General features: G+C 56.1%; 2 protein-coding genes across 6 annotated transcripts in view; one reads left to right on the top strand and one right to left on the bottom strand.

The window, feature by feature from the left end:
* Positions 1 to 448: 448 nt before the first annotated feature.
* On the bottom strand, positions 449 to 12,944 carry CIMIP2C (ciliary microtubule inner protein 2C). Its single transcript, XM_070428386.1, has 4 exons — positions 12,871 to 12,944; positions 3,669 to 3,930; positions 2,554 to 2,666; positions 449 to 715 (listed from the first exon to the last, which is right to left on the bottom strand). The coding sequence occupies exons 1-4, from the start codon at positions 12,942 to 12,944 to the stop codon at positions 571 to 573; spliced, it is 594 nt and encodes a 197-aa protein (XP_070284487.1). The 3' UTR covers positions 449 to 570.
* A 3,757-nt stretch (positions 12,945 to 16,701) lies between these two features.
* OTOF (otoferlin) overlaps positions 16,702 to 22,089 on the top strand; it is a 71,929-nt gene continuing 66,541 nt past the window's right edge. For all 5 annotated transcript variants that reach the window (XM_070428848.1, XM_070428849.1, XM_070428851.1 and 2 more), the window contains exon 1: positions 16,702 to 16,780. In XM_070428848.1, coding sequence (XP_070284949.1) covers positions 16,702 to 16,780 — 79 coding nt within the window. The remainder of the gene's footprint in view (positions 16,781 to 22,089) is intronic.

Genomic DNA, 22,089 nt, shown 5'->3' with positions numbered 1-22,089 from the left:
TGTGTAGTAGAAAAACCAGGACTTGGGGGTCAGACCTGGGTTCAAACCCTGACGGTATCATTTCCAAGCTGTGTAGCCTGGGCAACGTCTCTGAGCCTCGGTGTCTTTATCAATAACTTCACTTCTCTTACACGTTATTGTGTGGACTGAACAATGCTGAGCCAGGGCCTGGACGGAGCTTCCTTTGCAGATGACACCCAGTGCCACTGTCTGAGGTCCCCTCACCTTCATTCTCAGACATGGGCTAACGGGGCTTCCTCGATGACACCAGTGGAGGCAGGTGGAAGGTATTTTTGCACCTGAGACTCAGGAGCCCTGCAGTTCTCAGTTCTACCTCCTTCAGCTCAGGGGGAGACGTGGATGAGCAGGTCCCCGGGCACCACTTTATCTCGGCTTGAACCCCTTGGGCTGAGCTTTCCACAGCCCTGAAGACCTAGTGCCACGTGATCCTCAGATACTGCCCTGCTGCGGCCACGTGCCCCTGGGGCTCAGAGGAGAGGAGTGTGGGATGGTCATGGTAGAGATTTTATTCCAAAGAGCCAGTCCGGTTAAGGCCACGGCTCTCGGGCATCACGATCTGAACTCAAAGTAGGCGTCTCTTCTCTGCCGCTCCTGGTAGGAGACCCTCTTCCCCGACGGGAACGTCTGGTAGACCTTCCGGTTCTCGGGGGAGGCTCTAAAAAGGTGCCACTTATTCTTCGCGCTCAGAGGAGGCCTGGGGGTGAAGACAATGTCAGTGTTATGCCAGGGAGGGAGGGTGACAGTGCCCAGCCACAGCTCCAGCTGCCCATTTCCCAGCCCACGGTGACCCCGACCCTGCTGGTCGCTCATCAGCTTGACATGTGACCTCACCCTGCACTTGACATAACTTATATTTGCACAACAGTAGAGCGGCTAAGAGTGAAGACGTGGATGTCAGACAGACCTGGGATGGCTTCTGGCCCAACTCTTGCTAGAAGTGTATACATATCAAACAAACTGATGTTGGTACCTCCCTCTTAGCTTTCTGTTGAGGAGTAAATGATGCAATGCATACAAAGCACGTAACATAATGCTGGACAAGGAGCAGACACAAAACAAATGTTATAAGAAATGGTAAGGGTGATGGTGTTGGTGGTGGTGGTGATGATGGTGATGACAATGATGGTGTTGGTGATGGTGGTGGTGGTGGTGATAGCTGCAATAGTGTTGGTGATGGTGGTGGTGGTGATGAAATTCATGGAAGGCCATGAGGCAATCTAGGAAAGGGCTGAATGCAGGCGCTGACCCTCTCACTCCCTACCACCTGGGTGGGCCTCTGTATTGGGCATGAAGCCATCAGCAGCAGGACAGGTTGCCAGGCATTTTGGAGAAGAAACAAAGCTGGGGTGTCCTGGGATCCCCACAGCTGTGGGGGGTGAAAATCCTGCCCAGAGTGGTTTCTAGAGGAGATCTGACTCCAGGAAAGGCCCCACACTGTCTCCAGGTTTGGACGGACTCAGAGCCACCCCAAGGAGATGGCTAACCCGGGGCCCTAGAGCTGGCATCAGGAGACCTGGGTTCCTCCAGGTTCTGCCTCCCACCAGACTTGCCACCTGGCACACATTTCCAAGACTATTGCTAAGCCTCAGAGCTCCTATTTATAAAACGAGCTCATCTGTATTGCAGAGAGAACCTCTACGGAAAGAGTTGCTGCTTTATCAACAATGATGATGGCCAGGCTCAGAGCTCGTGAGGTAAGCAAGGGGTCAGAATGGAGTTAGAAGGCCAAGATCTGCCCGCTGACCTCCTGATGCCCCCTACCCCACATGACACCTGGATGGCACAGACTTCTGATCTCCCTGCCTGGGCATCAGGAGGGAGAGTGAGGAACCGTGTGCCCGATCATTTTGCAGGGGGAACGTCTCTCCCGGACGAAAGCAGTGAGGTGCAGGCATTGAGGGACTTTCCTATTTTGTCATATGGACGGTTGGACTTTGAAAGCTATTTCAAGTCCTTAAGAGAACACTTTCCAAGTCTGGTTGGGGTCCAGGCACTGATTCCCTGTTCTGGGTAGTACCCTCCATGTCCATCAGAGGGCAGCAGCTCCTTGCTGCTCAAGGCTCTGCACCAGCGTTTGGCTGCCGTTTCAAGGAAAAAGCTACTCATGCAGCCCAGCAAAAATTCAGGTGTTTGCTCCCAAACTCCCAGTGCATCTGGCTAGGTTCCTAGCATCCTGAGGCTTCCAGAACCCTGACCCTTTGCAGCGGTTCTCAACCTGTGGGTCGCGATCCCTTTGGCGGTCGAACGGCCCTTTCACAGGGGTCGCCTCAGACCATCCTGCATATCAGATATTAACATGACGATTCATAACAGTAGCAACATTACGGTTATGAAGTAGCAACGAAAATAATTTTATGGTTGGGTCACAATATGAGGAACTGTATTTAAAGGGCCAGAAGGTTGAGAACCACTGCTTGAGGGCAAGGTCTTAACTCATTTCTCAGTCTGGGCGCCCGCATGCCTGGCTGAGGGCAGGTGCCCTGAGGACATGTGTTTGTTAAATGCATGGACGGAGGGAAGGCAGGCACTCACAGGTCGGTGGGGATGGGGTACCGCTCCCGCTCCTCCACAGGCAGCACGAAGTAGGGGACGCGGGGCACCAGGCCTGTCTTGTCTCGATAGTGATGTCGATGCTGCTGTGCCAGCTACAGGGGACCGGGAAAGAGATGGCCGGTGGTGAGTGTGCAGGAGTGACCGTGGGCACCTGCAGTCCCCGCCTGGCTGTACCTGAGCAGGGGGGGTGTCTGTCTCCCCTGGTGCCCCCAGGAGTCCCCAGCGGGGTGCCCTCTCCGGGCCCGGCTTCTCATCTGTCTAATGGGGATGAGAACACGCACCCCACCCCCCAGCTTCCCTATGGAGAGTAAATGAGACAAGTGACCAGCAGAGGTGAGGCAGGCGAGGCCCGGCTCAGCAGGTGGCACGGGTACGCTCCGTGTCTTTCTTTCTCCCTCTCCCTCCCTCCTGGACGGACCATGCTCTGAGTGAGAGCCAAGATGGAGAGCAAGACCTCCCCAGGCCCACTGAGATGGCCCCCCAGCACCTCGGAGTCTGACGGCATCCACCGGGTCCCCTCCCTGGAGCTCCCTGTGCACCCATGTCCTTGACCAGGAGGGAGGGACATTTGCAAGGGGGTGAGTGAGAGTGAGGTTTCCAGGACCAAGCAGAGGATGAGCCCGGCCCCCACAGAGGTAGCCAAGCACCATGCCTGCAAGGACAGGTCGGCACCAGGCCAGAGCAACCAGACAAGAACACTGGGGTGTGGGCAGGCCCCCTCCATTTGCCTCTTCCTTCCGGGGCAATTAGGGTCCAGTTTCGGTGGAGCAGGAGATGTCAGGTGGGCACCTGGCTCCAGGTGGGCATGTCCAGGTGAGAGCAGACTTGGGGCTGGAGCTAGGTGGGCACTTAGTGGTCCCTTTGTGCATGCATGGCTCATGTTGGGGATGAATTTTCGGCCTTTCACTCAGGGAGGAGATAAGGAAGGGTCCACAGGGCCGAGAGGCCACAGGGCAGAGGCGAGGGCGGGCACATCCCCAAAGGCTCCAACTCTCCCGTCGGTGGTGGGGGAGCAGGGGCAAGAGTCACTGGAGCCCCTGGGTGAGGGGAGATCGGGGCTCTGGGGGTGAGAGGTCTCCCCTGGCCCAGCCCACCTGGTAGAAGCGGGTGAGCTCGAGGGAGCGGTCACTGTCCAGGTTGAAGCGGGTGTAGGTGGGCTTGAGCAGCCAGCGGGCACAGTGACTCTGTGTGAGGCTGGGGCTTGGGGAGAAGATGGTCGGGAAGTGGCCGCCTTTGCAGAAGTGAGTGTGGCTCTTCTCCATGGCTGCATTGCGGTAGTCCTGGAAGTACTTGAAGGTGGTGGTGCCGTAGGTGGAACCGAAGGAGGAGGCCACACCAGGAACATGGCCTCTGTATCTGTGACAGCAGAGGGGGGGAGGGAGAGGTCAGGGAAGGGCTCCAGGGCCACCTCCACAGGAGGCCCTTAAAACTGGGGGTGAGGCCAGTGGGTCTTGAGAGGCTTCCTACGGCGCACTGTCCATCTCAGTCCCTGGGTGGGGGCGGGGAGAAAATGAGTGAAAGAGATTGTGGACCTCTTCATGCCCTAGACCTCTAGGGTGGCCACATCTCCAGACCAGAGGCTCACACAGGGGTCGGAAACAGTGACTTCTGTCCTGACGCCCTCAGCAAGGCTGTAGGCAAATCACTCTCCCTCGATGGCCCCCTTCGGGGGCTGAAGATGTGAGGTCTCCTGCAGCTCTGAGCTTCTGCAGTTATTTCGTCAAGAGGCCGAGAGACTGCGAGAAGATGGTGGGGGCAGCAGGGACACGTGCTGAGTGTGTGGGGCCTGGGCTTGGAGAGCTCCAGCGTCGCTCCCAGGAGGAGGCCGCACACGGTGCAGCCTGGAGCTGGCCAGGTCCCGGAGCTCGGAGAGCTGTCCCTCTGCAGCCAAGGAGGCCGTGAGGCGGACTGGACACTGAGCAGGACGGGGGACACAGACAGCACAGCAGACACCGTGCGCTCAGCCCCCCGGGGAAGGGAGACACACCGAAAGCCACGGCCTTGTTTAGGCAAAACAAGGGGAGAACTAGCAACTTCCCAAAAGCGTGAGCATCAGACTGCGGTGCAGGACAGAGATCAAAGCTTTCCCCCGTGAGCACAGCTGAGGGCTTCCCTTGGCTCCTCAGCCCCTGAAACCTGGCCCCGCCCCCGATGCCACTGATTGGCTCTTGACTGGGCCACCAGCGGCCTTCCTGCAGCATCGGACGTGGTTGCCCTCTCTTCTTGAAACTCCGCTCTTGGTATTGTCCATGTCCTCTCATATTTTCTGTTGGCTGTCACCTACATCTCTGACCTGTTCCTTCTCAATGTCCTCCTCATTTTGTTCCTCCTCTGCTCATGTCCTCCGGACCAGAGGGGTGATGTGTGTGCCGTGGCCTTAACCCTCACCTATGTGCAGATGACCCCCAGTCTACACATCCAGTCCAGAAGTTCCCGCCAAGCTTCAGACTCCTGCAGACAGTTGCACACAAAACATCTCCCTTGGGTGTCCCCCGGGCATCATCTCCCAGCCTCACCTTCCCCAATATCTCATCTCATTGAAGAGCACCTCCCAGATGTCCGAGTCAGAAACGTGGGTACCCCTCTCCCTCAGCTGTGCCCCTCTTTGGGAAAATAGTGTTCGGTGACAAAATCCTGCCAACTAAGAGATGATGCAAACGAAAAAAAACCAACACAATAATACAGACACTGTTAGAATGACTGGTGGTTAGCTTCCAATCTGTTTAAGGACAGAACTAAGAAGAGCGGCCAGGTGAAGGCTGGTTGCAGAACAGAAAGCAAATGTAAAGCCTGGCAAAGTAAAAAGTAGTTTAAACAACAGAAATTAGGGGGTGGGTAGAGGGGAGATGGAAGTGCACTTACTAAGAATTTCTAAAGCAGTCAGCCCATGGCATCTAAAATGGAAACATGTCATTAAACACACACACCATCATGACTCTAACCCCCTGGTGGTTTTCATATTCTCTCTGTCTCTCTCCTTCAGAGGGATCTTTTATGAACTAATATCTCCTGTGATGAATTAGCATTTATCTAAGCCGAGCTATTTTTCCATTTCATGTCAGTATCTTTCTCTTCAGTTAATTCTAGTACGATTAAGTTTCATGCTTTTCACGCTAAAGTAACCCCTCATTCAGTATGATTATATTTTTGTAAAATTGCCTTGTCTATCTTCCTATCATCCACCCATCTTTTTAAAAAAACATATCTTTTTATAGATTTCAGAGAGGAAGGGAGAGGGAGAGAGAGACAGAAGCATCAATGATGAGAGATAATCATCAGTCAGCTGCCTCCTGCCTGCTCCCCACTGGGGATTGAGCTAGGCATGCGCCCTGCCTGGGAAGCAAACTGTGATCTCCTGGTTCACAGGCCAATGCTCAACCACTGAGCCACGCCAGCTGGGGCCGTCCATGTCGTCTTTTATCTGACTACACTCATAAGGAGAAACCTGGACTGAGGTGCACCGAAGGCTAATTCTGGTGAATGCTAGGTGTTTGGATTGAGGGGGTGGGGTGGCATGGTTGCTTTCTTCTTTGTACATGCACCTTTTTGCTAAGAGTCAGATGGCATTAAGAGTTCCTTTGTTGGGAACCTACTATGTGCTGGCACAGTGCTGGGTGTTTAGGGAATTACCAAGGTCCACCCGGCTCAGCCCTCCCTCCCGAGCCTACCTCCTCATTCGGTATTATTGAGTGTGGGGTGTGCAGGGGCTGTGCTGTGTCGGGGCTCTAATGTTATTAAAGGGGGGAAGGCCCATTCCCATGGGGGGGCGGGGAGCTCCATGGAGGGTTTGCACTGACTGAGGCTTTGAGGAGAACCTCAGTGTGGAGGGGGCAGACTGGGGTCTGGCTCGCTTCCCCCGCCCATCTTCCGGGAGCTGGTGTTACCCAGAGTTCTCTTCTCTTTTCAGAGACCCACTCCCTCTGGGGGAGCTCATCCGTGGTAGACTTCCATCGCCAAGGTCACCCAGATCTGTGGCTGAGACCCACACCCCCAGCCGTCCACCAGGGCTCAGCCCCAGACTCCACACTCAGAACGACTGACACTCGCCTGCTCCTCCTCCTGGATATCTCGTCCTGGTTCAGGCCCCCCACCCCCGGGTCCCCCAGATCCACCAGGAACCAGGAGTCCCTGCTCCTCCACACCCAGCTCCTCCCCGAGTCTTGCGTGCTCCCTCATTAGGGCCTTCCCACTGTCCTCTGTCCCACCTGCTAAGGCCTTCCTCATTGCTCATCTGGACAGTCTCGGATCTCCTAGTTCGTGTCCTAGGCCAAGTTTCATCCCTTCCAGCCCAACTTCTACACGGATGCCAGATCGATCTTTCTCCAACGCGCTGCAGGTCACGGGGCCCACCTCTCGTATCCCTTCCCCACGGGGGCCCTGTGCCCAGGAATGTTACTCGCATCCCTGGGGCCCCACCTGCTCTCCAAGCCTCCAAGCCTCTCTCCTCCCACCCCTCAGGGCACTTCCCCCTCACTCACTGGGCCAGGGCCCTCTGCCACCTTCCCTGACCACACACCCTCTACCAACATCTCTGCTTCACAGTAGGATGATCCTTCATCCCCACAGACCCATGGTAGTTCATTTCCTCTGCTATCCTGCGTTCTCCTTTACCCCCAGCACCTACACAGCCCCTGACATATGACAAGGTTTTAATAACTGTTCTCTGGCGGCAGCAGAAGTCCAGAAACCCGGGGCACCGTGTCCCGGAATGCGGTTTCCCAAGGGGCTTGGCTCTGCCACAAAGCATGCCACCCACAGTGGCCTTTGCGCTCCTCTAAAGAAAGTAGCTATAGAAATGTGACGTGTTCTGTGATTCTTCTCTCCGCCACCCCCAGCTCCCTGCGCACTCCCCCTCTGCTCCGCTTCTCCACCTTCTTTGAATGCCAAGGCATTTGCATGCCAATGGAACAGAAGCCCTCTCCTCTGCAGCGAGGTTCTGCCCGGATTCTGTTCAGAACTCGCTCTGGGAGGGGCATGTGTGCGTGCACACGTGCAAATGTGCTCATTTAGTTCCACTCAGCGGGCACGCCAGGGCTGCCTACCTCTGTATCTGTGTGTGCACATGTGTGTGCCTTGAGCGTGACCCGTGCAGTCCAGGTGGAGAGCCTTCGAAGGCCCGTGTTGTTGGTCGTGTAGCAGGTGGATGTGGAGAGGAACAGGGGAATGGCAGGTCTCATGACCGGGCATCCAACAGCCCCTGCGGTGCCACCACACCCCCGCCTGGGCCCCTTCCGCGCTCCCGTCTGCCTCACCCCCCTGCACACCACAGAAGTGCTCGGCCGGCCCCCGGGCAATGATCACACGCGCATCCTCAAGTCCATGGTGGTTACTGTGGGACAGGGAGCAGCCCCTCCCTGCCTCTTCATACCCCAGGTTGGCCCCGTAGCTAACATGGAAATTAATTACCACGAGCCGTCGGGATCCCCTGAGCAGCCCTATTAACTAATTAACTTGTTACTATTAGTGTGTCCTCCTTCCACGTGCGCCCTCTTCTCCACGGCACTTCCTGCAGGTCCCTCCCCTGAGCAAAGCCTTCCCGGCTGGCTCCCCACTGCCTATGAAATTAAGAGCAAACCGGACCAGGCGCTCAAGGCCCTGCTTGACGTGAGCCTCTGCGAAAGGCCTATCCAGTCTCGCCGACCCCTTTCACGCCGCAGGCAGCGTTTCCACTCCAGCCAGACAGGCCCCTTGCTGTTGTGGACGCGTATACTGCCGGCACCCCTACCCCTCCGGCCACCCCTCCGCCCAAAGACCCTGCTCTCCTCCTCTGCCCACATGTGCTCTCACCCATCCCTCAAGGAGCATTTCCCATACCCCTCCTCCTAGAGCAGTGGTTCTCAACCTTCTGGCCCTTTAAATACAGTTCCTCATGTTGTGACCCAACCATAAAATTATTTTTGTTGCTACTTCATAACTGTAATGTTGCTACTGTTATGAATCGTCATGTAAATATCTGATATGCAGGATGGTCTTAGGCGACCCCTGTGAAAGGGTCGTTCGACCGCCCAAGGGGTCACGACCCACAGGTTGAGAACCGCTGTCCTAGAGCCTCTTCTGACCCGCCCAGGAACCAGGCCTGGCCCCTCCGGGGAACTGTCTTTGCTCTTTGTGCCTCTCGTACGGCCAGTCCGCATTCTGCTGTGGTAGTTACCTGGGCCCTTAGCATGTTCTTTCCTTCTGAACTGTAAGCTCCGTGGGCAGAGGGGCTGCGTTCTACTCACATCTTCATTCATCCCTGGCACGCCTGGCACTCAGTAGATGGCACCCTGTAAATATTTGTTGAATTGAACTGACAAATGGAGGCACATTTCTAGGGGCTGATGATTCTTCTGCAGCCCAGGGTCCCTGTCACAGAGCCCAGGTCTCTCTCCAGGGCCCATGACCCCTGTTTTCAGGAAGGTGCGAGAGGCATCGGTTGCTGTCTGGACACACCTGCATCCTCCGGAGCAGAGAGCCTCTGTTTGTGCCCCAGGATGCACCAGTCTGTCCCCGGGCCTGCGCCTCCAGAGCCAGAGCCAGAGCCTGGGCGGAAATGGAAGGTGCTTCGGAAACGCAGCTGCCAAATCTGCCCCCCCTTCCCCTCACCTGGGCTGCACCTCTCTCACCCTGGGAGGGGAGATCTCGGGCCGAAGGAGTTGGCCGGAGCAGGCAGGGGTGGGCTGGGGGCAGCGTACATCGGCTCATACTGGCTCAAGAGAGCCAATAGCTAAATTTTGGGGATTTTTGCAAACCTGTTGTTAAATGGACCAGCATTAAAAATGAAATTAAAGTTACAGTTAAATAAATTATATTAAAAATAATGGTAATAAATACTCAAAACTCATCACTTCCTAATTATTTTATACACTTCACTACTGTCTGTGTCCTTGGGGTAACTGCATCTGTATGGTGGGACTTCGTGTGCTGCGGGTCTGCTGCACATCTCTTTCCAGCTCTGTTCAGTGACATCATATTGATCGCTTGAGATCAGCTGTGGCAGGAGTATTTATAGCACAGATGTGAGCGAATGCTACAAATCAAGGCTTTTTCTCCCCAGAGAGCTGGTTGTTAAACATTACCAGCTCAACCCTGGTTTGCCTGTCTGTTGTATGGGGTTCCACGGAAGGGGGCACAGCCACCTTGTGGGGCCCCCTCCCCTTGACAATGGCAAGTGTAGAATGCACTGATTTCAGGGCCCAGAGGCAGATATGGGCACAGCTGCCACTCCAGGCAGATGGAGGGAGGGACTGGGATGCAAGTCCTCCTGCCCTCCCTCCTGGGCAGGAGCTATGGGCACCAGGGGCAGAAGCAGTCAGGGCATGAATGAATGCACAGCATCAGGGCAAGTGTTTGCACTGAGGTCCCGGTGCGGTGCGGTGGGAGACAGGGCAAGGAAATGGATGTCACCAGATCTGACCTGCAAGCAGGAGGCACAGAGTGTCAGTCACTGGGCCAGTCTTACCCCTTACAAGGCTTTGCCATCCCAGGGACTCTGCCCCAAGGGTTCTCTGCTCACTGCAAGGATGGACACAGGCCAGACAGTGCAAGGTGCTTGAGGGCTGTGCCACCCAGAGCAGCAAGGGGCGCGAAGCAGCATCCTGGCCAACTAGTCTGAAGACAAGCATCCTGTTTCCCATGGTGCCTGGAATCAAGCCTTGAACACTGCAGGGATCTTAGGATAATAGCTAATAATTGGAGGGATCGGGGGAGAGGGTGTTGAAATCACAAAGACCTGACTGAGCAACTTGCTGAATGACCTTAAAGGTTTGTAAAGAGCCTAGCACAGTGCCTGCCACATAGTAGGTGCTCATACATGGGGGCTCGAGATGCTTCCACAGGGCATCAGGGAGCTGGCTCCAGCCCAGCTCTTCCATCACCCGCCTGGGGCTCAGGCAAGTCCCCCCAGGACCTCAGTGCTGGCATCTAATACAGGAGAGGGCTGGGTTACATGGTCTCTGAGATCCTCACTGCTGTGGATAGTCTCTGCTTCTGTGAATGAAACTGGGAAGGGGCGTGATTTGCGTGTCAGAAGAGACTGGCTGCACTGGAAATCCTGTGATTAATGTCCGGAAAGACACACACAAATAATAATTATCCAAGTGTGGTGTAACTCTCGGATTCTTCCATTAAGTTAACAAAATGGCCAGCGAGGCAGCATTTGGAAAGGTGAGACAACTCAGTTCTTCCCTCACTGATGGGGATCTTCAGGAGGGCACATCCCTCCCAGGAAGATCCAGCTGAGAACGCAGTAGCTCCAGGCTCAGCGGCTCACACTGGCCCAGTCCAAGCTTAGGGCCTTGTTTACGATTCACGTGTTATCACAATCTCTAGCTCAGCCACAGGTCAGAGGACACTGCACACAAGTGTGGTGGCCAGAAAGCATGCTGGGATTGCTTCTAAAACAATCATTCCACCTCACCCCGCCCCCACACAGACCTACACAGAGTGGAGGGGACATGGGGGAGAGTTAATTCAAACTAGAGACCGCGGGGGGGAGGGGCTTAAGAAAAAAATATATCAAAGTATAAAATCAAACCTCATGATAAACACCCAGGATGTGGTATAAACATACTCTCCAAGGCTGTAAACCCTCAAGGCCCACCTCCCCTCCCCCCAACCGTTTTTGTCTTAATACAACGCCTGGCATAGCCCAAGCACTGGACACATCTTTACCAAATGAATGCGCGCCCACATGAGTGAATTAGTGGGAAACTGTGACCCGGTAAATTAGCTTTGTCCGGTGGGAACCCAAGTTGAGCTCTCCAAGGTCCTGACCACAAATGGGCGGATTCAAAACTCCAGAACCAGCCCCTCCTTGCTACACGGCCTCGGTGCGCAGAAATGGCTTTAATGACATAGCCCCTCCAATGTCCTGCTTGCTGTGCCTCGAAACAACCCAAACTTCATACAAAATATATGGCGAGGTCGTGTGCTCATGTTTCAGTTTTTTCCGTTCACAGGGGAGAGCGAGCACGTGAAAACCTGCCTGCAGAGCTCTCAAGACATTCACTTCATTCCTGCGCTCTCTCACTCACTCATTCGTTTTATACAGATGTGCTGACACCGTGCAGGTGGCTTCTCAGAACCCAGCCCCTGCCCTCGATGCCTGTGTTGACTGGTAGGAGAGAGAGGACAATCCTATACCTTGGAGAGGAGGTTGGGAGCGCAAATCTCAGACGCTTTGGGAGGAAAGGCCGGAGGAAAACAATCAGACTTGCATCTTACATGTTTGGAGTTTGAAAGCATCTAGAGCAGTGGTTCTCAACCTTCCTAATGTCGCGACCCTTTAATACAATTCCTCATGTTGTGGTGACCCCCAACCATAAAATTATTTTCATTGTTACTTCATAACTGTAATTTTGCTACTGTTATGAATCGTCATGCAAATAATTGATATGCAGGATGTATTTTCATTGTTACAAATTGAACATAATTAATGCATAGTGGTTAATCACAAAAACAATATCTAATTATATATGTGTTTTCTGATGGTCTTAGGCGGCCCCTGTGAAAGGGTCATTCGACCCCCAAAGGGGTCGCGACCCACAGGTTGAGAACCACTGATCTAGAGAAAGAGAAGGTAGGTTTGACCCTGCCTCTCAAGACAAGATAGCCCTGGGGCTGGACACTCTCAAAGCCAACACACTGTGAGGATGAGTTGAGCTTGGGGGGTGGGGGGGGGGCGCGTGAAGAACGGAACACAGGCCCGTGGACAGCGCCCACCACTGGGCGTTACTGCTGCCTGCTGGGCTAGCCAGAGTCTTTGAGCCCCGCCCCCAGGCGCCCACCATGTCTCCTTCACTTCTGCAAACGACAAATGCCAAGGCTGCACTGGGTGCCCCAAACTGTGCTGGGGGCTGAAGAGCCTGCTCACTTTTCGGGATTCCTCACCTTCTCACTCTTGCCTGGGCATCTCCCTCTCCTCCCTCTGATCCCGGCCCCCATCCACTGGGGCTCTCCCTTACCCGGCCCCCATCCACTGGGGCTCCCCCTTACTCGGCCCCCATCCACTGGGGCTCCCCTGATCCCGGCCTGGGTGGGGTGTATTCTGTGCCGCTAGGACCCAGTTCCTACCTAGGGGGGTCTGGGGAGTCCCCGCGGGCGCCCAGCCTACAGGGAGCGCCGCCCCCTCCCGGGAAGACCACCCAGCCAGGCCAGACACTGGCTCCTGGGTTCCTTCCAACCCCAAGGCGCGGGGGCGGAGTTTCCAGGACGGAGGAGGGTTTTGTGGAGGGAGAGGGAGAGGCTCCCCCCATCCTCCCACCCCTACCCCCCACGGCTCTGAACCGCGGGTCTGCCCGGGAGCGGGGGCCTTACCCAGGCATGAGGGCAGGGGGCACGTAGGCGGCATTGAACTCGGACAGTAGGGTGCCCGCGCTGCGGGAGGCCATGGTGGGTGCGGCGAGCGCGCAGCCAGCCCTGCCTCTGGGATTCGGCCCGCGGGTCAACAGCCCGGTCACCCGGCAACCGCGCGCCTGGCGACGCCGCGGGGCCCTGCAGCCTCCGTGTTCTGGGGCCCACGCGCCCCCTCAATATCCCCTTCCGAGGGGCGCGCCCTGAAAATAAATGCTCCATTCTCCTCGAGCCCTTCTGGGTGACCCCGCAAATCGTCTCCTACCCCCCGCCCCCAGCTTGGCGTTCACATCTAGGAATGGGCTCATCTCTAGGCTTCGCTGCGGGCGTGGTGATGCTCAGATGCGGGGCGAATGGAAACGATGAGGAGGCCGGGCTGGGGAGCCCTTGTCCTCCCGGCTTGGAACCCCCAGCTCTGGAGGAGGCGCAGGAGGCAGCAGCCCCGTGGGCTCAACTCTGGGAGCTTGAGTGGCCGCGCGCCCAGTTCGCCAAGGGCAATGGTCTTCCTCTGTCGTCGCTCCCTGGGAGAGTAGTTTATGGGGACAAAAAGCAAATGGTGGAGAGGGCGGAGCGCGCGGTTTACATTTGTCCCCAATTCCGCAGCTCGGTCCGACCTGGAGAGCACGCCTCGGGAAGGCCTGGGGAGGGTCCTCCATGACAATGCCTCGTTGCTCTAACTGGTGCCCACACCCGGTTTCCCCTTACCCTGACCCCAGCCCGGGGCTGAGTGGGGTAGGGAGAAGCCTTCGGTCCTGCATGGAGGGTGAGGGTCTGGTCACAGCTCCTGCTGCTTGGAACTGGGACTTAGACCTGCTTCCCCAGCAACCCGGGAGGGTCCTGGCATCAGCACCAATGGGCTGCAGTTCACACTGGTCCGTCACACTCTCATTTCATCTGTGGATGGAAGTGTTATCTTCACAGTTTGGCTCCGTGGGTGGCAGCTGATGAGGCCCACGGCGCTAATGAGCTCTCAGGCCGCTCCGCAGCCAGGATCCTCAGAGGCTGTCTCTGACAGGTAACAGTGGCACTGGGGGAGCCAGGGCTTCCATGAGACGCAAGAAGCAGGAAATCTGAGGTCTGGGGAGGAGAAGGAACTGAGGGGAATGAGTGGTGGCAATCGAGGTGGGAGGAATCTTCAGCCACCTTCGCACTGCAGTCATAACTATATTTCTAAGTTCCCTGTGCAGAGCCTGGGCTACAGTAAGAACACATTTATGAAAGTTGTGAAAGAGCAGCCCTCTGGTTGGTGCGCGACCCTCCGGGACGCTGTTTCTAATGACCCATCACCACCCAACCCCGGGACAAGGTCAGGTGTCCACTCCCTTCCCCGTTCTTGGCTCCTGAGCTTCCCTGCCCATGGACCCATCACCCTGTGTCTACTTGACTGTGTTCTAGCCCAGCGGTCGCCAACCTTTCGGACCTCACGGACCACCAGTGGTCAGAGGACTAAGTCCATCTAGCTCTTGTGCTTGAGGTCCAGCGCTGTATCATATTCATCCCCGAATCCCCAGGGCCTGGTACCAGAAGGGGTTCAGTACATGTTGGTTGAGTAAATTTTATATTAAGAGTTACCGAAATGGGTAAGAGGAGAGTGGAAATTTAAAAAAAAGGGGGGGGGGGGATCTGACTCACATTTCAGAAGTCTCGGCTGGCTCAGCTAAAGGATGCTATGTGTTGACAGGGTGGAATTGGCCGGCGGAACCATTTTACAGATATGGAAACTGAGGTTCAGCAAAGCTTAAGGCCTTGCGTAGGGCTTTCCCCCAAAGATACATAGGCTCATTGGAGGCCTCATGAAACTCACCCCCTTCAAGAGAGAACCTCCAGAGAGCCTAGGGAGATGGATTTTTTTCCTATCTCATGGCACCAAACCTTACAAAGATCACTGGGTGACCTCATGAATGGAACATGCTAGTCAATTTAGTGTTGTTGTTTTTTTAATAAAGAGACATTAAATTTATATTTTTTAAAAAATGTAGACATTCACTTGTATTTGATAAATGCACTATGTTAAGATATCCTTTGATTCAATACGGTTAGATAAAAGTGAAAAAGGAGAGTGGCCAATGGGGAAGAAAAGAAGGAAAAGGAAATAGAACATAAATAGAAAAAGAATAATAAGTCAAAGTATCGAGGAAGCACCTAGAAGGAGGGAAGGAGGCTCCTGGCCATCCTGCAGATCGCTTGGGCTATAGAATTCAAAGGGAGTCATCAATCGCTTGTTAGCATGCTGTGAAAATGCAATGCTTCCCTTTTTGAATCTTAAACTCTGTTCCGCATAAATCACCAGGCTCCCTCTCTTATCCTGCCGACATTCACTGGGCGTCCTGCTATACACCGGAACCATGCCAGGCCCTGCAGATCCAGAGAGACAGTGCCCTGGGGTCTCCCAGCCAGCAGGCGGAGGTTCGTGGAGCAGCCCCGTGAAGGGTGAGGTGGGAGGGGCAGAGACAGCACAGAGGACCCTAACGCAGCCTGGGGACGGGTGCAGGTGCAGGGGCACTTCCAGGAATGGACACGCTGAGTGAGTCCAGGTGAGGAGGGTGGGGTAGGGGCATGTTGTGCAAACAGTAAGAGCAACGGTACAGCTGGTTCTGCAAAGGCTGCAGGTTCGAGGATCGCAGTCCCCAGGGTCCCTTTCCCCGAGTCCCTCCTCGGGCATGTTGCTGGGAACAAGGAGGGGCAGTTCTCCTTTGGCCCTTAGAAATCCCCCCCAGCATCCTCTCCAGCCCATCTCACTCCCCACCCCAGGCCTCTTCATCCCCAGGCCCCGAGGATGGGGCTCAGTCATTGCCCTGGACCATAGAGCATGAGCTTCTGAAGCCTTCATAGCCGCGCATCTGCAATCGTGCATAGCCTGGCTCCAAAGGCTCCTCCATCCTCCCAGATCCAGTGATCCCAGGGCCAGGGGGTCAGGACCCAGCCTCGTGGGGGCACAGTCTCTGTGAGGACAGGTGAGGAAGTCCATTTTCTTCTTCTCTTAGGGCTCCCATTTCCAGGGGACCAGCCACCAAGCACCAATTGGATGTTGTCTGGTAGATACTGATTTTTCTGGCTGGGGAGCCCTGGGTTAGAATTTCCACGTGGCACAATATGACCCACTCAGAGCAGCCAGGCCTGGCCCATTAGGCCCCCTGAGCCTCGTGGGCACCAGTGACCCTGGTGGCCAACTTGACTGTGTGAGGGGGGGATGGCATGGATCACCCTGAAACACCAATGCAACATCCCCGCTTCCTGTGCACACAGATCATGAAGTTCCTTCTTCCCTGTGGGAGGGGGCACCCTAGCCACATGCCCATCCTTTCACAATCATGCCCACTCCCATCTGCCCACTCCTGGTGGCAGAATAGCTCGCCTACCAGGGTAAGGCAGAGCCCCACTGAGGCGTGGGCAGGCAGCTGTGCCCCAGGAACTAGGAGAAGACACCTGGAGCTGGACAGGGCTTTATCTGGGAGCCGGCGGCTGCTGAATAATGAATTCCAACTCTGTCTGCATTCTCAGGCTGCACACTGGATGCACCACACACACACACACACACACACACACACACACACACACAGATGCACGCTGGGCTGACAACTTGGAGGGGCGGGAGCTGGCAGGGCTGAGTCTCTGTGAGTGGAGCCTCTGGAAGGAGCAGCTCTGCTCTGCTGCCTTGGTCTCTGTGGGCAGCATCGGAGGGGGCACGGAGGGAGGAGGCAGCGGCAGAGAGGAGGGAGGCGTGTGAGCCACGCTCCTGGGCTCGCTCCTTCCCAGCTGCTCCCGCCTGGCAGTGCCCGGGCTCTCCACACCAGCATGGCCCTGCTCGTCCACCTCAAGACGGTCTCGGAGCTGCGGGGCAAGGGCGACAGGATCGCCAAAGTGACTTTCCGAGGTAGGGAAGCCCCTGTCTTAGGAGGACTCAGCTCTGGGCTGGCAGGGATGGGGCAGGGCCGGAGGGTGGGTGGGAAAAGTTCGAGCAGGGTTGGGGCTAGGAGGCTTTTCACGGGCAGCCATCTGCCCCTGGCCTGACTGGCCATTCTGATCTCTTCAAAAATCATTGACGCCTGTGTTTTCCTGTCTGTATCTGTGCCTGTCTCTCCCTGCACTTGCCAATGTGCCAGTGCCAGGTGCCATGCACAGCCCCCCGACTGCAACGGGTCCTGGGGAAGCAGAAGCGAGGACCCCATCCCTGGATTTAGGGGACCCTGGGCTGAGGGTCCCAGCCCTGCAGAACCTCCCCAGCCCTCTCTTGCTCTCCCTCTCCCTCCAGAAGGTTGGTTTCCTTGGGCATGGTGTGGGGGTGGGGTTTGCAGCCTGGAAGACCCAGGGTGGCTCCTAGAAACCAGTAGCCAGTAGCTCCCTGGGGCTGGCACGATGGGGATCCTGTTGGCTTCCTGTAGATCCATCCGTGAGCAGAAATCCTGTGAGCCCCTCTTGTCTCCCCTGTCAGTTCTCTTTCTGCTGCCTTCCCACTCATGCATCCAGCAACCATTTATTATCATCCATGTGCTAAGGCTGGGGGCCAAGCATGACCCAGGCCCTGCCCTCAAGGAGCCCACATCCAGTGGAGCAGGGGCCAGTGAGCAGGCAAATAGGACATGTGTATGATATGACAAGGGTAGGGACAAGTGCAGCATGCAAGCTACAGAAGCAGCACCCTGGCCCAGGCTACTGATCAGGGCAGGCTTCCAGGAGGAGGTGACACCTCAGCTGAAACCTCAGGGACCAAGAGGAGGGAGCAAAGTGAGGGAGCAGAGGGGACAGGATGCCTGCTGGGAGAGGACCTGAAATGTGGGAAAAGACAGATTCCCAGGGGCTGGGGGTGTCAGGGAAGAGCTATGAGAACAGAGTGAGAGTGAGCACCTGTGTCAGGAGGGAGAGGTGAGACACGGGCAGCCTTCCCCGGAACTCTCCAGCAGCTGCCTGCGCCCACATCAGCCTCTCAGGCAGGCCAGCCCTGGGCATAGGGACGGGCAGGGGTGGAGGGTTCACAGAGTCTCTGCTGGCAGGAGGGAGAAGAAGGGGGGCTGGGCTGCCTGCTGCTTCCCACACCAGCCCAGTGACTGCTTTCTCTGCAGCACCCCGGATTCTCTGCGTGCCACCTGCTGGCTTGGCTGGCTTTAGAACAAGCACATGTGTCCTTTCATCTGTGAAATGTGTCCCTGTGCTGGACAGCCAGCACCGTGTTGGGCCCTTTGGCTACAGGTTGCTGTGTTGTTACACCTTTGACAGGACAGTCCCAGGCTGCACAAACCAGTCCTGTTTACAGACTGAGAAAGCAAGGTTGTCAGCAAAGAGAGCTGCATGGTCACAGCTCACCCCCAGCCCTGCAAGCCCCGCCTCTCCTCCTGGCCCCCTGCGGTGAGCGCCCTGTCTACCTGGTACCCACCTTTTCCTCTGAGCTGTGGGGCTGGCCCTCCAGCCTCCACGGACCGCACAGGGATTAGCCTTGTTGCAGCCTGTGGACCGAGTGGAGAAATCCACTTCCAAGCTCCATCTCTGCAGCAGGTGGCCTAGCAGGGCTCTCTCTGTGCAAGGCGGCTGGGCAGCAGGAATAGGCAGATGGCAAGCAGGTTTCCAGAAAGATTCCTTTCTAACAACCAGGGATGCCTCAGCCCATCACCTGCTGTAACCGGCACTGTTGACAACAAGTAGAAACTCCAAAGACCAACAGTAACAATAATTCAGAGGGATCGACCCACTCTAGAATGTTCCAAGGCATCTGGCACCCACAACTGCTGGTGTCAAGCAAATACAGGCTGTTCCCCCAAAAATGTATACACACTTCCTGATAGCTCAATTGATGTTCCTTTCTTTTCAGATTTAATGCATTGGAGTTAACAATTATTCAAAGTATGTATACATTTCCTGGGACACCCTGTATGGTACAGGGAGAAATGAGCAACGGGTGAATAGTCAGAGGCTCTACCAATCCCACGAGTGAGAGGGCCCTGGCTGAGTTGGGCCTGTTGGCCGTGGCCCCATAGATCAGACAAGCCGGTTGAAATACTTGCCTTTCTGTGCTGTGCCACCTGGACACTTAGGAGGGAGCTTACGGGGCTGTGGTGGAGAAAGCTCTAGATATGGGGCCAGGACCCGTAAGTCCTCCATGGGTTCTGCTACTTCCTTTTCCTGCCCGGCCCTCAGTTTCCTCATCTGTAACATGGGCATGATGGTGTCACCCACCGCACCAGGCTACCTCAGTGAAACAGTGGGTCTGGAAGAGTTTGAGGAAAGAGCATTGAAATGACTGGTGTGTTTGTGAGGCGGCCGTTCCAGTCCTCCTTGGGGCAGACTGTCCCTGGGACCCCATGTGGGCTGTGTCCGCACCAGCGTTGTCCCTGACCACCCCTCCTGCCACCCCAGGTCCGTCGGCCACCCCACTCGCGAGCCACTCAGCACTCACCACCCAGCTCCGTGTCCAGCCCTTAGCTCTGACTGCCCCGGCCGCTCTTAACCTGCTCCTGCCCTCATTCACTCACTCCCTGGCCGTGCTGATATTTGTGTACAGGCCTCAAACCCTGGGAGTGAAGAAAACACAGCCCCTGTCCTGCAGGGTCAGGTAGGAGACTCCAGAAGGCCTGGACCCTGGTCTGGTCAGACACGCAGGCCACAGGGCCTCAGCTTCCCATGAACAAGAGGAGACAACGGTCCCCATTTAACGCAGAGGCCCGCAGCCGGAAGCAGGCGCAGGCTGTCTGAGAAGGAGCCACCTTGACCACAGATTGCTACTCAAAGGAAGGCAGTGTTAGCTTAGGGTCTGTCTTTTTTCACCTCCTAAAATAATTCAGAACGCAAGGTGGGTGGGGCTCTCATTCCTCTGGCCCAACCTTCTGCCCAGGGTTCCGCTCCATCCAAACCTGAGGGCCACCTGGGCTGTCAGGGAACCATGACAGACTGCCTGGGCCAGCCCCGCGGCCTCCCTTGCTCTCCATCCCTGAGCTTCCTGCCCAATCCCTGGGTTTGGGGATTTGAAGTGTGAGATGGGTGCTGTCTGGAGGCTGGGTCTGATCTCCATGTAATCCACCTGAACTGGTCATTGGCACAGCGTTTTGCTTTATCAAGGCTTCCCCCTGGGCCCAGCTGATTTTTCCTTCTCTCTCTTCTCCCCATCCCACCCCACCGTGTTCCCACTACACCGAACGTCCTGCCATCCCCAACAGACGTCTCCAGGCCTTGAGACGTCCTGTTTCCTCTGCCTGGTATGACCCCCTGACCCTCCACCTTGGGGACTCCCATAAATTGTGTTCACCCTTCAAGGCCCAGCTTCCTGGTCACCTCCTCTGTGAAGCCTTCCCCTCCCTTGCAGTCCTGTGGCATGCTCCTGGCACAGACCAGCTAGGACACTTTGTGCTTGAGAAACGCCCAGCTCTGCGGGCTGCACTAACACCCCAGCACCTTCGGGACAGGTATCCGATCTTCCGGTCCTGATGAGCCCGCCCGGAGCCCTGGGCCGGGTCGTCGGAATGAACACCAACCGTCTTTGAGGCATCCACTCGTTAGCGGGTCTCAATTCTTCTGCTGTGGCTCTGGCACTCTTCGGCTCTGTTTCCCAACTGTGACCCCCTCCCCACTTTTATCCAAGGGTCATCAGGGACTGGAAGAGGCCTCAAGAGCCAAGAATCAGAGCTCTGGCCCAGATTCCCCCCATCGACCTCCCAGCTCAGGGGACCTTCTGGGGCCCCAGAGGGAGGCGGACGTCATCCTCGAGCAAACAGGAGTCCCTCTCTGGCCCACGGGCGGAAGCAAAGGGGCCGCACGTGGCCCCGTTGGGCCTCTGACTGTGCGCTCTCTGAGCACTGCTGTGTGCAGCACAGGGCACAGGGTGCGACCTCACAGGCAACCCAGGGACTCACCGTCTGACAGGGCAGAAGAAACGGGTGCAGACCTAGTGGGGTAACATTTCTAGGCCCGGAAGGGCCAACATGTGCTTAGGGGTAGAGCAGACATTGCAACGCGTTCAGAGGATGGCAGCTTACTCCCTGCTCCAGACACCAGGAAGGCTTCATTGAAGGGGCCGAGGAAGAGGAGGGAAGGAGGATGCACTTACGCTGGGTCGTGAATAACTGCTTGCACTCGCGGAGATGCAGAAGGAGGGGTGAGGAAGGTTGTCGTGGGAGGCGAAGCCCTCTGGGTACGGGACTGACAGGACCAGAGGCCAGAGAATGAAAATCTCAGATGAACACGATGACTGGGAAGCCATTAGGTTTGTCTGGAGTAGAGGCTGCAGGCCGTGGGTGGAGAGGAGACCAGCTCTGAAAGGAGCCTGAGGGCCAGGGAGGTGACTGCGTGCTGGGAAGGGGCTGGGGGACAAGGTTCTCCTAACTCTTGGCCGCAAGGACTATCTCAGATTCCAAATTAGATTTCTTTTCCCCATGAACATGGGGGAGCTCTCCTTCTTGGTGCTAATGTGACTTCTATCCGAAGGCGGCTCTGCCATCCCTGGTGGAGGAGGCAGAGGCTCCCAGCACCCCCAGAGCTGAGATCCCCCTGGGATGCCTGGGCCACCTGGGAGGACGTGGGAGGGTGTGGCCCCCACTGAAGGCTGCAGAGAGAGGGGCGCTTTGGACAGCCTCTGCCGGCTGTGGACGCAGCCCCGTGCTTTTTCTGTGTCTCCGAGGGTTGTGCTCCACATCCTCCACCCTTCCCAGCACACACTAGCCCCTCACCACAGAGTTGGGGCGGAGGGTGGCGGGGGTGGGGAGAGAGGGGCCTCCCCCGCCTAAAGCCCGAGTGGTGATTGTCCCTCCTCCCGCCCAGAGCAAGCTGATGCCGACCTGGGAAAGCAGCAGAGCTGCTGAACGTTCTCCAGGCTTCTGCTTTGAGGAGACAGTGCTGTTTTGATATGGAAATGACCATATAACTGCCTTCCGCTACAAAGGCCCTTGGCAAAAATGCTGCTGGAAATGTGCTTGGAACAGAATTGCAAATAATTTCCCTGAATTGCGGAGCCACGGTTATCTTGTCCGCCTTTCCTGAGAACATAACATCTGCATTCCTCCCACCTGCTCACATCCCTGGGTCTCATCCATTTTTTCAAATTGTTAACTTTTCATAATGGAAAACCTCAGATATATACAAGAATAGAGAAAATAGTATCATGGCCCTACATTCTCCCCATATAGTCTTTAATAGCCATCAACTCCTGGCCAATCTTGTTTCATTGGTACCCCATCCTACTCCCACACCCCTAATTATTTG

This window comes from Myotis yumanensis, unplaced genomic scaffold (genome assembly GCF_028538775.1).
Source record: "Myotis yumanensis isolate MYYU_CA2020_CCGP unplaced genomic scaffold, mMyoYum1.0.hap1 SCAF_11, whole genome shotgun sequence".
NCBI lineage: Eukaryota > Metazoa > Chordata > Mammalia > Chiroptera > Vespertilionidae > Myotis > Myotis yumanensis.
Note: the sequence above shows the minus strand (reverse complement) of the source record. Positions and strands in the feature narration are given on the sequence as shown.